This window comes from Hippoglossus hippoglossus, chromosome 14 (genome assembly GCF_009819705.1).
Source record: "Hippoglossus hippoglossus isolate fHipHip1 chromosome 14, fHipHip1.pri, whole genome shotgun sequence".
Taxonomy (NCBI): domain Eukaryota; kingdom Metazoa; phylum Chordata; class Actinopteri; order Pleuronectiformes; family Pleuronectidae; genus Hippoglossus; species Hippoglossus hippoglossus.
The window spans coordinates 24,256,496-24,271,691 of record NC_047164.1 but is presented as its reverse complement, the minus strand read 5'-3'; the positions used below and the strand labels follow the sequence as shown (position 1 = coordinate 24,271,691).

The window sequence follows — 15,196 nt, the reverse complement described above, 5'->3', positions numbered from 1 at the left end:
CAGTAGAGTGAATGTGTGGTGGTGCCCCTATAGCATTGCTGATCAATAGCAACATCCCCAGCATCCTGCTACGGACATCAATTTCATAATCGTGAGTGAGTTACTTTCTGAATTCACCAGGTGTCTATGGATGGTGAAAATGATGTTCATGTAATCTTTAGGTTTTGGCTGGTTTATCATACTAGAATCCTTCAGTCAGTGTTACAAATATTTATCAGCTATATAGCATCTTTAATCATGATATAACGAATTATTTGCGACAAGGCATTAATATACAGGAAAAAAGACAGATGTCTCATTTTGTATTACTGGCCCAGCAAGCAGAATGACCCAGCTTTTTTGTTTATAGTACTGTATGTATAGAGAACATTGTACAATCTTTATTTGTTAAATAGAATTTATCAACAGAGAGGTTGCATTTTACGTGAGAGCTGCTATAAACAGAGGAAGTGATAAAGCAAGCCTGCGTACACTGAGCGTTTGTAGTACGTCTTAATGTGCCAAGGATTTATTTTTGGTTGCCACAGGCACATATAGGCTTACGCCATCTAGGCCTCTAATTAAAGACTATCCACAGCAACAGACAGACACACTAGCCAACGTCTACATCAGTGCCAAATGTTGCATAACTCCTACAACTGCATCGTGTTATTGTTGTGCTTTTACATATGTTTTTTTTCAACATAATGAACTAACACATTTTTAAATTCCAGTTGAAATAACACTTTATTTAACATACACACTGTCAGGAAATGCCAGAAAATAACCATGTTTAATCAATTTCTTTCAGCATTTTGCATGTACGGTAGACATTATTAAGAATTCAAAAGCTTACTGTCCCAAATCAAAATTCCGTTTAAGCTATGGTACGGTACACCAACCTTTACAAAGGGTTTGCATTTGGCCTATCCCTAATCTCCAGATTCTGTCAGGTCAGTGTGTTACTGTTTGAGGTTGTAGTTACTTACACCTGTGTGTTGTTTCCAGCAGAGGGAACAGAGCAGCTCAGATCCTAGTGGGATGGAGCAGGGAGAGAGCAGCACCAAGTCCTCTGAGGTGAGTTCTCTCTCTAGGCAATACATCCTTTTGTGTTTGTGTATAGAATGTCTTACATTTGGTGTTCATCAGGGACCAATTCTCCCATCCATAGCGGTCCATCAAACTCTTTGGTGTAATATTTTGATTTGACCTAATCATCAGTAATGGCAATGATCTAAATCTGCATTGGACAACTGTGTCTCCCTGAGATTTATTTTATATACAACTGCAACAGCAAATATGTTTTGTTAGTTAATGGTTATGTCCAGAGGCAAGGTCTTACCAGGAGGTGGTTGCGCCGGATGGAGGTTGTACAAAACAGTTACCAGAGTCTTGTCTATGGTATGTTTTAGGCAACACTTTGGTTAAGGTCAGTGAAAAATTGTGGTTTTGGTCACATATAAATAAACAGGTTGTATCTGAAGTCATTGTTAACATTTTCTGAACCAAGAGCTGTGTGAAACTGTACCATAAAACATTCTCTTCATGCTGGAGTCAGGAGAAGTGGAGTTTTGGCTGCAACATCTAACGTTCTGCTGAAAAAAATGTATCATCTGATAATTTTACATAAATTCAGTATCAACATTTTTCTAACTTGCGAAAATATGTTTGCAACATGTCGTCATTATGTTAATAGAAAAGGTGATCTGGCCAGTGTCAGTTCATCTTTCCCCAGCAATATAACTTGGTTCCTCAGAAGCATTTGGTAGTCCTGTAATCCAAACAACATGCTCACTGAAGTAAATGAGGTTTAATCGAGGGAGGGGGATGTGGTTCAAAGGTTGGCGACCAGAAAGAAGCATTCCTGTTCTCTTAATATAAATAATAATGATATTATTGAAATGACATAAGCTAATTTATTTCTGTTTGTACAAGAGATGGGGAGTAGGGCTGGGGCGACGCGTCAACGCAATCGACGTCATCGGCGTCATCGATTATGTAAATGAGTTGTATGGAAGGTGGCTGCGCACAGTCAAAGCATGGACTCACCTGAAGAGCACGCTGAAGCGGAAAAAATCGCCCACTATCATCTAGCATAGGTTCCCAATAGTCAAACCACGGTCCGCTCTAGACCCAGAAGCCGCTCTTCACGGAGCCAGACCTGTTATTAGATTGTGATGGAGCGTTTCTATTTTAACCTGCGCACCCTTTCTCACATTTATGGTAGTCTTATTTTAACCTGCACAGCTTTTTCCATCTTTACGGTAGTAAATCCTGGCAGCACACAGTAGAGTTCACTTCTCTCACTGAACAGGAGAAAGTGGGAACAAAGAGAAAAGAGTGTGAAAGCTGTTTAGTGGTTAATGTTTGTTGAGATTGTTTATATGTGTAATGTAGATATATATTAAGAGAAAATGGGAAACTCAAACCAAAACCAACAAAAACCTAATCCTTTTATCTATTTTTTTTTTAATTAAGCACTTTATTTTAAGATACCTTTTTCAAAAGCTCTTTTTTTATTTATTTATTAAATTTATTGTTATTGAATTTACACAGTGCTTTGATATTCCTCCAGAAAGTTATTTGGATTTTACTTTGGTTTGCATTTATTTTGTTGTTGGACAGCTAAATGTAGATTGATATATTCCTTTTACAAGGTCTTGCACCAATTTTATTTTGGAGAGATTATGTATGGGAGTGTAAAAGGCTGATTGGCAGTTCAGACTAGGCTATTTTTTGTTGTTAGATTAATCGATTAATCGAAAAAATAATACATCAATTGATAAAAAATGAATCGATAGGTGCAGCGTGAAGTTACTGATGAAATGAGGTCCTGCCATACAATATGTTCCATGGATTGCCTTGTCAGTCAGTGCATTCAGGTACTCTGTGCTGTTTGTTTTGGTGACATTTGATGATGATGTCACTGCTGACTGAAGCAGTAGGATGGATGCAATGTACAGGAGCATTCTTTGCTCACATTCAGTCAAATGCATCAACATGAATTTGATTGAATATCATCAATGATCCTAAACATACAACCCAAACAACCAAAGAGCTTTTCAGGTTGATGAAGTGGAATATCTCTATGATGTTGTGGGTCACTGACTGCAGATGACTTTCCTCTAAATGTTAATTATGATGATCTTATTTCACTTCAATCCATCCAGTTACTGTCAACCCCTTAACTTTGGGCTTTATGTGTTTAAAGGGTTGTATATTCCACACAGTTCATTCAATATTGATTATAATCTTCTCAAATTAAAAATGAGATGAGATTTTAATGTAATATCCATTCATGTATTTCATTGAATGAATAAATGTTCTTAATATGCATAAAGTCCTTATCTAATTTAATTTACTCTCAGGTCTGATGACTTATAGTTGCCATGTCAGGAAATGACTGAGGAACATTAGTGTAGGTCAGACATAGGCCAGATTCAAGGTCGAACAGTACACAAGCATTTGAGTAAATCCGTCTAGCATGTTGTTAGCACTGTTGTTCACATACACAGAGCAGTCCAAATTTGTCACACCTAGTCTGTGGCAGCCCTAACAAATGAGGTTAAAGCATTCCTTCTCTCTAATGCAATAAGTCGGAGCTGCCTGAGCTGCATCACCTGAAAAGATTAACCCTGTCACTCTGGCAGAGGGAGTCTGAGCTTGTGAATGTGTTCAGTGAGGACAACAGGAGGTTGGGAGTCTACAGGTGCTTTGTCTTCAAATGAAAGCAATAATCACGGTCAAATATCGCAACACACTTCTTCACCAGGATGGCTCCAGCAAACAGGTACTGTCACAGTTAAGATGGGGGGCATGTGCTGTAGTTCAGAGGCTGATAGAGAGGGGATTTGGACATTGGATTGGTTAAGGTTACCTGAGGCTTGGGATATCGGAACTGGCTGAGCTGGTAGATTATTGATTCTTAATAAAGAGCGGTAATAGTCAGAGATACAGCTTTGCATTTTAAAGATCCTTCACAGATGTTTTCACTTGCTCTTGCTGCTTAGAGTGGGACTCGGGCTCAATTTATGTGGAGCTCCCCTGAAAATGAACTGAAACACAAAAAACTCCTCGGCTGCAGTCAAAAAAACATTTCTGTGACAGTTGGTATTAGTGAAACTGATTGACACCAGTTGAAAATTAAAAGCCATGTCACCATAAAACATATATTGTCATCTTTTGCATTTAATCAAAATCAAATTTCTCTTGCATTCCATGAGTAAAGCTGGTGTCCTGTAACTGAAGCACAGCTGTGTTTCACGTTTAATCCTTTATCCTCTAAGAAACAAAGATTACATCAGTGTTGCCTTTAAACAACACAAATCATTTTTCATGCTTTTACATAATGGCTCCTGGACTGCTGTTACTTACTGTAATTATGTGTCTGTGATAGGGCTGCACGATATGTCGAAAAGTTATCGTCATCCCCATATCAACATGTGCGAGATATGTATCACAAAAGACTGCTTGAACTGCGATGAATGGTGTTCAATGTGCCATGCATTCACAATCTGCATTTCTGAATAAAGAAATGAAGATATCCAGATCATTGATGGTTTTTTTTCATCAATTAATCATTGTCTGAACAAAAGAATAAGAAGAGAATAGAGAGTGAACAGAGAATTGCGAGGCGACTCCATCAAATCTCGCTCCGCCTCCTGCCATTCTACTGTGGAAACTTCTGGTGATAGGGTTTGTCCCGGGTAAAATTCATCACTAGCGGTTGATTATATAAAAGAAGTACATGGCTTATTTATGGCATTAAGTAAGCAGACTTAGTGGAGCTGTGCATGGCTCCCCGGGTGTCTGCCCCAGACTTGGTGGCGCTGTGGCCGGGCTGTGCGCCTCCTCCATCGGGCTGTGCGCCTCCTCCATCGGGCTGTGCGCCTCCTCCCTCGGGCTGTGGAGCTGTCTGTGATACCTGTGCCCGTAGCCAGGTGGAATTTTCAGTGTTTGCATAGGCTACTTGCTGTATGGGGTCTATGTTAGCAGTGAAACCAAAGCAGAAAGACTTTACTGAAACATTTGTTTATTTATCGCAAGTCATATCATCATAGCAATATTCAAATAGGTTAACGCCTATCGCATGTTTTCCTAATATTGTGCTGCCCTAGTCTGTTACTATTAGACTAGATATAGTTGCATTTCTCTTTGAAAACCTATCGCACCAAACTGGATTTATTATTTTGCTGATAAATCACTGTGCAGTGCAGTGACAGTTGCTTTTTCATGTGTTGTATTCTTGGGCAGACAATCACATGTTTTTCACCAGTTTTCAAATTGTAGCATGATTGACAGGCTGCTTATGTTATGGATGATGTATGTACATGTGCTCACCCAGCTGATTGAAGCGCTTAAACCCTGAACTGAATCTTAGCTCTGCTGCCACTTCTCTCTGCTGTCACGCACACAAACACAAACACACCCACCCACACACACACACACACACACACACACGCACACAAACACACCCACCCACACACACGCGCGCGCGCACACACACACACCCACGCGCGCACGCTCAAGCGCACATACACACACACACAAACAAAGTCAAGACCTGTCACTGTTACATAAGAAGCTGTTAAGTGATTTTGTTTCATTCTGTCATTACTGCTCTCATCAGCAGTACATTGCAGTCTTTTGTCTGTGACTCATATTTGGCGCATCAACATTATGGTAAGAGGAGTATGATTATGCAGCAATGTTAAAAAGAGCCGCTAGTAGAATCTGAGTGCTCATGCAATAATCATTGTTTTCTATGTCACATCCACAGGCGTTATGTTTTCAGGTTGTCCGTCCATACGGATGTCTGTAACATTCTGTAGGGTGTGATATGTAGGGAACACCTTTATTTTCTTCAAATTTGGGAGAAACATTCATGTGAACTCAAGGATGAACAGATTAGAATTTGTTGGTCAAAGGTCAAGGTCGCTGTGACCGCATGCCTCTCCCATTTTTTTAAACGGTTAGGGTCAGGAATCAGGTAGTGCTTTGCTTCTGGTTGAACCTCAGTTGCATGGGAGTAACTACTGTCAGCTACGGTTGCAGTTCTTAATATAGAGCATAGGCAGCTCACAGAGAGCGTAGGTGCTGCAATAACATCAGTTATATGCAAACTCAAGCATTTCCTCATTCACAAAAGACTTACGCTCTTCTCCTAACTGGCCTGTATAAAAGCAGTAGATCATGCAATCATATTTTTTTTAAGGGTCTGCCGTTTTACGAACAGTTTTGAACCCTCCCCAGATGGTCGATGGCTCGTCAGGTTAGCACAAACATCCAATTGAACTCGAGGATGAACTGATTAAATTGTTATAGGTCAACATCACTGTAATCTCACAAAACACATTTTAAGCCATAACTCAAAAAAAGACTATGCTAATTACCACACACTTTTACACATATATTGAATAGTATTCAATAATGAAGTGATGTCATTGTATAAGGTCAAAGGTCAACTTCACTGTTTCATCATGATGTTTCTGCAACAGAACAGAAGATACCATTTCGTGTTTGTGACTGGTTACCAGTTTTTCTGCATAATAATTGTAAAACCAACACACACACACAAACACACACACACACACACACACACACACACACACACACACACACACACACACACACACACACACACACACACACACACACACAGAGAGGTTGTATTTAAAGGGAGAGCTGCTGCAAACAGAGGGAGGGGTAAAGTAAGACTGTGCGTAAAGAGAGTGTGGTATTATTAAGTTCCAGCAGACTGCCACTGCAGCTAATTGCTAGCGAAACAGAAAGCATGGGAACGTAATTCATTCCGCTGAGCTGACGCTTTCGTCCTTTACTAGCTTCCCTCGCTCTCTCTCTGTCTCTCTTATCATAGCACTGCTCGGTTGCTCAGCCCAAAGACAGGAGAGAGAGAGGAGGAGGAGACATTGAACTGAAAACAAGAGGCAGAGGATGAATGAGAGGGAGAGAAGCTAAGGGATGCTTTTGGGTTGCTGGAGGAGGCCAGGCCTGCTGCTGGGCATATTTAATGTGTGTGTTACTGTGTGTGTTGGCTGATGACGTGTGCTTCGCTCTGAGATGGCGTTAGGAATCCTGATTGCCTTGAGCTCTGTGGAGGAGGCATCCCAATCCTTACAAGGTGCCCACATGCTGCAACGTCTGTCCGCCGTGGCTTCTCTCCCTCCCGAGCGTGTATGAGTGTGTGGATGCGTGCGTGTGTTCTCTTCCTCTCCTCCTCCCCCTCGTCTTCTTCAGGAACTCCTACCTTTTTTATTTTTCCTCCTTGCATCTTCACACTGGTGTCTTTTTCTCCATCTTCCTCCTGTGCTGATTTTAGTGGTGATGATTTTGAGTATAGGTTGAGAGCTCATTTTTGGCCTGGCCAGCATGGATTGTCTTTGCATTGTCACCACTAAGGTAAGAAACACAGAAGGAATGAATGATTCACTAGACCAGAGAGTGGGTGAGAGGGAGACCTGGACTGAGCACTGTGCGAGAATGAGGCATGCAGTGAAGCAGGAGAAATGAGGCTGTGTTTGTGTGTGGGCTGTTTCTGAATGTGTGCATGTATGTTTTCGTCTTCCATCACGGTCCTGATCGTCTTTATCACCTCTTCACTTTGGGCTCTGGGGTAAAGAGTTGAATAAATGATTTTGCACCGTTCTTAGTTGCTTAGAGCAGGCAGTCTATTATCTCCTGACAGGGTGAGTTGTATTTTTTTGTGTGAATGTGTGTGAGAGAATGATTCACTTCTTCTCTAACTATAGGGTATACATGTCAGTCAACACCCGAGATTGGGTGCCTGTATTTTGAGATATGGCTGCAGAAGTTGGGATAAACTTCTGTCAGCTGGCTCTGGGCTCTGCAGCCCTCTGCTCACGAAGCACATGAGCACTTCTTAGCAGTTGGATGAGTCCACTTTGAAACAGTTAGAAACAACACATGATATAGAAATTCTAATGCAAGCCGTAGAACTGAAGTATTCTATTTGACAAAATGCCTGTGTTCTTTTTTTTTTAGTGGACTCTTCTCACTTTCTCCTAAAGATATAAGAATGATATTTTTGTTTGTAAGAGTATGATCTTTAAATAGCATTTCTTATACAGATATTACTCAATTCTTGGTGTTTTATATATGTTAGTTAAGTAGGTTCCTATACCCACTTTAAGGTATAAACCTTATGTCATTGTTTCACACCTCCTGTTGAATTGTATGTGATATAGATATGCACATCACATTGATAACTACAACAAAGGTTGTAGTAGGTAACATGATACATTTATTTTTATACTGAAGTACGGTACAGCAAGTGCAGTGATGTCCTTTATTTTGAACACTTTTTTATCACTTTAGTTGCTCGTCCATACAGGGTTTGAGGCGGATGGTCCACCACTGTTGCACAGGTGCCCAGTAGGTGAATAACAATAGCTTTCTATGCAATACCATCATCAGATCAGAATTGTCATAGTTATTGACAAAATACCTGCAAAACTAACCTGATGTGAACAGAAAATCCAAGCAATGCTCATTATTAGAAGTTAATCAAATATGTTTATCATATAAGCTAACAGTGCTGCAGGTAGCAACAGTAAAAGCAACAGGGAACAGGTTACTCCTTTGGAAGCAACTCCCCTACTATTTCCATCACACTAAGGTCACACTGACGTTTGCACAGACTGTTCTAAGTGAACCTGACAGAGCTTTCCTCGTCATTTATGCGGAAAATCTCCACTGAGTGGTTTGAAGCCTAAGTATAGAAATAGTCTACATCCAATAAGACAGCCTACCGCCTGACTGGAAATGCTAAAGATGGACACCTCCGTGTATGATGTAGAAAACACATGTGACAGGAGCACAGACCCCTTTGGTAATTGAGGCTGTTGAATCCCTAAAAGCCATGGTAAAATATTCACCCTGGCTTTTGCACTAAAGTCATTATCAAGTCAGTATTACTTTGCTACCCTCCGCTCATGAGTGCCTCATACTGTGTACTCACCTCATGTGAGAAGAAAGTGTTGTAACTTTAATAGAGGTTGTTGATGGGGGTAGTGATTTATTTTACACACGCAGCTCGGTGAATGTTAGTATTGTTGCCTCACAGGTTTAAAGATTCATAGTGGCTGACCAGCTCAGGTCTTTCTGTGTGGAGTTTCTCTTGGGCTCTGGTTTCCTCCCACAGTCCAGATACATTCAGGAATAAGAGGATGTTGTCCATCTTCGTCAGCCTCACTCTTCTTTCTACACCCACACAGTATGAAGTGAGTAGGTGACTTCATTCTTCAACACTGTAAAATTTGATACAAAAGTAGTTTTGAAACTCACTGTTCATAGTCTTCCTCTTACAAGTTATATTCATAAATAAGAAATGCATATTTGCCGAATTTGATATACTCAGGGGGTTTTGCTGCTGTAGCCTCAGTTGGTCTGTATGAGTGCAGCTAATGGTGGCTAAAAGGAAAACTTAGGTTTGATGCTGTGTAACTGCCTTTTTTTCAAAATATGCTAACTTTATGGACCTCCTTTATAGTTATACTATATTTGAACATGTCAGAGATAAACAGAATGATGTCTTTAAAGCCACTGATTCAAGGGTTCATTGTCTCATTCACTGGTAGAGTTGTCCCATTTGTGTTTTCACCATGTAATTGTGGTATCCATAATGCACTCAATATTTACACTTATTGAGTGTATTGTTATTTTGAACAATAGAGCAGTGCTGGGTGGTTTCCTCCTCCGCTCTCAAACACTCAGTTCTTGGTGTCGTGGATTCTGCTCCGTGTTGACATCTAATCATTTCCACAGATTTGTCAGCCACACACTCATGCTGTCAACCCCCTGTTCTTCCACATCCCAAAAGGTGTTGGTGGCTGATTTGATAATTGCATGAATAAGCAGGTCTACACTGTTCTGTGCTGATGGATTCTCAGCATTGTTGTCAGATGCAGCTGCTTTCAGCCAGTGGGTTAAAGCCTGTCCCACCATGCATTGGGGAAGAGATTACCAATCTGATACAGGGATAACATATCAGACCACTTGAACCAAATAGATTATATCACCTTTTTCAGGAAGACAAGCATGATGCATGCTGTTAGCCAATAGCCACAATCACAGGAATAATGGAAGTGCAGATATGATACTAACTGCAAAATCAAAAGAAAAACATGCATTTTACTCTGCGCAAAATTCTCTGATGTAAGTCCACTGTGAGATACCATCAGGTTTTATTAAATTCTTATGGCAGAATACAACATACTGTCCAGTGGAACAGAAGAGAACATGGCAGCGTTGTTAACATGATTTATATAAGGTCTAACTTCAGCCCACACAATGCTAAACCTAACATTAGATCTCTGTCCATCTTTGAAACATATCCAAATATTCTCAGTAATGCAAAAAAAGCAGCCGTGACTAGCACTGTAGTGAGAATTTTTTACTTCTCAGTGTCAGTATTATCTAAGTTGACATACGTTCTCCTACTGTAGCTACTCATTCTGGAGTCTCTAAGTATCTTTCATCAAAATGAATGTATTATTAAAAGCACCCCCTCTTAGTGTTTATGTCATGAGATCTTGAATGACACTATGCTATATTCTGCTCTACTACCTTAAGTATTCAGCTCTCCATAATGAATGCGCACAACGTAATGATATGCAGTTCTCATTCCATGGCTATGTTATGTAAAGCTTCAGGGGCATGTTGAGTACGTGCTGTAGTTCAACATGAGAGGAAAATAGAAGGGAGGAAAGGAGGAAATGACTCCTGCATGAGTGAGTTGATACTCCACCATTGTTGCTGTTTTTAGATGATCTCGCTCATCTGGATTGTGGCACTTGTTTGGTGAGGTGGTGCAGCAGAAGCTTCCGACATACTGTTAGACAAACATGCTATTGTGTTCTTCAGTCAGGACGGAACAATCAATGTTGATACACTGAAACTGCAATTTGAATGAGTTTGAATTTCAAACTGCAATATGTGTGATTTTAAATGGAGCTTAGAGAAGACTGAGCAAAATGTTGTAGCAAGCAGCTGATGATCTCATGAAAGATGGTTTTGTGGAAAGGAAAACACCACTGTGTAAAAGAGTGGGCAGAGTGTGGTCACTGTGAGAGAGAGAGAGAGAGAGAGAGAGAGAGAGAGAGAGAGAGAGAGAGAGAGCGAGCTGTAGTTTAAATGATCATCATCAATATGGAGTACAACATCGGAGTGATTCAAACATTCACATGCAGATCCATCATGGCAGCAGCATTCATGATCACTTCCTCTGTAGCAATTTTTCAATTCAATTCAGTTCAATTCAATTTGATCTGTATAGCGCCACATCTCAACATACATTATCTCAGGGGCACTTTACATAGTGAGGCTGAGACCGTACAATATTATAGAGAAACCCAACAGTTCCCATAATGAACAAGCACTCAGTGACTGTGGAGAGAAAAAGACTCCCTCATTAATTGGATAAACCTCTAGCAGAACCAGACTCAATGTGGGCGGCCATGTGCCCCGACTGGTTGTGGTGAGAGGAAAGAAATGGGGGAGAGAGGAGTGGAAAAAAGGGAGAGAAGAGAGGTGGGTGTAGAAAAAAGAAAGAGAGACCAGGATCAATTGTATAACCTTTATTTTAAGCAATTCAGTTTTGTTTTGTGAAAAACATTGATGACAAAATTGGTGCAAAACAAACCGAATCTGGTTGATCATGGACGCATGTCTTTGTTGACTGACAGAGACACACTGGCTTTACATTCATAAAACCCGTTGGATGGTTGAAACGTTTTCTCCCCATTCTTTTTGATATGCCCTGTTTTCACTGTCAAATCTCCTGTTAAAACTTTTTAAAAAAGACTTGCCTGTTTGCTTAAAACATTAACCTTTAGCTCACATCACTCTGCGCTCAAATTATTATTGTCCAATCATTTTTACACTCCAGAGCGTTTCAAAGAAGCCAGTCATTCTGTAAATTATTTAAATTCTAAATCTAAATTCTCAATTTATTATTCACAATATGGAAAAGGGGGACAAAATAGAGACGGTTCAGAGCATTTCATGACTCGGGTCATTAATCTTGTAGTTAAACATTTTGGCAAACCATTCCATCATTTGAATCTCTGAATTCGATCTCGATCAAGTAGGACTCATCCAGCTGATATTAATATTTGATTTTGTCCTTTATTCAAACGGAGATTGTTATTGAAATCTCTTTTTTCAACATTTGCAGTTTAAATATGAACAGACAGTGTTTTTATTTATATGTAAAGTAACAGTGGACTAAGAAAAGTAAACTATATGAAACTACAATAGCTAAAATGTTATCTATTAGATGAAATGCATTTAATTATTTTCCTCCAATCTCTATGCACCCATGAGTCAGGTTACCATCACACCCAGTCCTGTTGTCTAGTGTAAACCATTAAGTGTTAGCCTTCCCTTCACTTCCTGCTCCTTTTATCATCTGCTTTATAATTTAACATCAGCTCACGTATAAGGCAAACATCAATTTCTGAAGTCACCTGATGTAAATAACACAGACGGACTGTACGCTCCTTCTGATGTTGTCACATCATTTAGTTGGACCTGTATGTGAAATGGCCGTGATCTTACTTTCCTCTAAAACACTATGCACTCACAGAGCCTCTCTTTCTAATCATTAAAGCTACTTTCAGACATGCACTGAACTCCATAGATCCTCCTTGGCTGTATCTGTCAATGCAAATGTCCGAGTGAGAGCCTCAGGAGTTTCTGTGGACTTTCTCGGCCTGGCCCGTAGTATTCAGTCCACAGAAACTTCAGTGGAGCCGATATGAGAACACAGAAGGATATCCTCTTGAGGATTCACCACGAGTGAGGGGGGGGGGCACGACAGAAATCCCCTCTCTGTGTGAAAACACATTTTATTTCCACCACACTGACATGAAACACTCTGCCTACTGTTTCTGAATTCTGTTAAAAAATATCACAGTTTGGGTTCTATCCAAAAGACTTGAAGTTGAAGTCTCATGCTGATCTAAACCTACCACAGAACTATGAGGTCAGCAGTGTGACCTCTGTTGAAGACACTGACCTCTAGCACCCTACAGAGACTGAAGCCTCCTGCTGCTGCCTCACCACTATCTCAAAATAGTCATTGTCACCACCAGGCAAAGGGCTGACATTGTGATCTTGCAAGACATTGTGAAAAAGGGTTATTAACAACAATATAATGACAAGGATGCTATTTGTTTAAGATGGGAATAGCCGCCTTAGAGGCAGGTGCAAACCAGCAGGATTTAAAAATCATTTCTTATGTAAAAATAAGGCGCTAGGAGCTATTAGGCTAATAATTAGGATAAACCGATCCTTCATTTTTGTGTTCTCATGCCCGGCCACACTGGCTGCGGTTGCTCCACGGTGGTTCTGCTTCATGTTGCGGTTGTGGTTGTAACCACTATATTTCCTTGAATAGAAGTCGGGCCATGTACTCTACTAAATACCAGGACACTACACGGTGTGAAGCTGTGCATCTCTCAGTCCTGTGATAACAATCGAAGCCGTGTTTATACAAATTAATGTTTTCAGTCAACAGAAATGCTGGAGTGATTTTATCTTGAAACGGGTACAGAAAGTGTGGCAAACATTTATATTTATGACGATGGCATCGTCCATCAGCCCAACCCTAATTGACAAACATCTTCATAAAAGAATAGCTCAAATGTATTATTATTATTATTATTATTATTATTAATAAATAGTAGTGTCTTTTTAATAAAAATAAGAAAATCCATACACCCTTCTATAACCTAGGTGCATGTATATGTGTGTATACTTTCATGTGCTACTATATTTAAAAGAGTAATATTCTGTAGTTGAAAAAAACAAAATACAAATACAAAATACTTATTTTAGATTAACAGGGATAAGAATAGTTCTAATAATTATTAGAATCACACAATGCTACAATAAGAGAAATGTGTAGTGTCCCAGCTCTTAACTGTAACCTTTAAGGATTCAGTAATAGTAATAAAAGGTAACCTGCTGTCCTGCTGATCATAAAGATAATTTCCACATGGGGACAAGTGATAGATAATGAATAATGAAACATCTTTTTCTTCACAGCCTCATTACCAGAAGAGGTTTAATGACACCAAAAGCAATACTTGATTGCAACTGCTTAATAATTAACACTAAAACATTAACAACTGCAAGAGACTTTTCTCTGTCCCATAAACCTGATAACTGTGTCCTGATGTAGCTTGAAGCCCTGTCTCCTTTTCAACCTGCAGATGAGCTTGTTCGACCTCTGTAATCTGGTCCAGGAGCAGTTGCTTCACTAAATGCTTCCTTTACTAACACAGGACCTCTCCCCCCGGAAGATGTCACTGCTGATCTCTGGCACCTTGTATCTATTTCTGCCTCACTTAATGGACCGTCTTTGTGTTGTATGGTCATTGTATTTCTACCATTAAGGATACAATGATGTCTGAGTGATGTAAAGAAACACTGGACTTAATTTGGACATAGATGATTAGCAACTTAAAATCTAGTTTTTACAAGAACACATGCCAGAGTCATTGACCTGTTTCATTACTCAGAAAACATGGAGATGTAATAATCTATCGCAGGCTCCTTTTTGTCATAGCCTAGTAGTAGCAGAAACCTTTGCTTCTGCATCAATGTTAAAACTTTCCTCCCACTGCAGGCCAGCCTGCTTGGAAGATATGAGATCCTTTGTGTTGCCTGGAAACAGCACTGCTTCTCTATAGGGGCGAGGAGGACAGACTTTCTGGAAAGGGCAAACAGTCAGCTGTCTACTGGTTCTGCCTGCACTCTTTTCATTGTGTTTCATCTTTAAGCAGTATAATTGTTCCAGTTAAGTTGTCAGATTGTTAATTGTTCGGACCTGTTAGAAACTGTAGTGTACACACACTGAGCAGAAATGAAGATGACACTAAAAAAGCACCATCCTCCTGACGTGCTCTCTGCAGGGTCGGGTCTGTGGATCGAAGTTGAACTAATTGAAAACAAAAGAAGGATTCTCCTTTGCTTCCATGGTGTCTCCAAACCTTTAGAGACAAGCCTCCAGCTTGTCTGGAGAAGGGTTCATATAAATGTCATAACACACATAAACATACAAAAAAATGATTGTATGTAAATTCTACTAATGAGTGATGACACCATTGAATTCAGATTCTTTTGTGAGCAGAGAGTATAAAAATCAGTGTCTTCTGAAACTGCACCTTTCTGG

General features: G+C 40.0%; 1 protein-coding gene across 22 annotated transcripts in view; it reads left to right on the top strand.

The window, feature by feature from the left end:
* dlg2 (discs, large homolog 2 (Drosophila)) overlaps nucleotides 1-15,196 on the top strand; it is a 188,388-nt gene that overhangs the window by 43,090 nt on the left and 130,102 nt on the right. For 16 of the 22 annotated variants that reach the window (XM_034605663.1, XM_034605671.1, XM_034605669.1 and 13 more), the window contains one exon: nucleotides 988-1,056. In XM_034605663.1, coding sequence (XP_034461554.1) covers nucleotides 988-1,056 — 69 coding nt within the window. Of the gene's footprint in view, nucleotides 1-987; nucleotides 1,057-6,878; nucleotides 7,399-15,196 lie in introns of those variants that run through there. The other 6 variants (XM_034605673.1, XM_034605672.1, XM_034605662.1 and 3 more) reach the window with 4 other exon arrangements.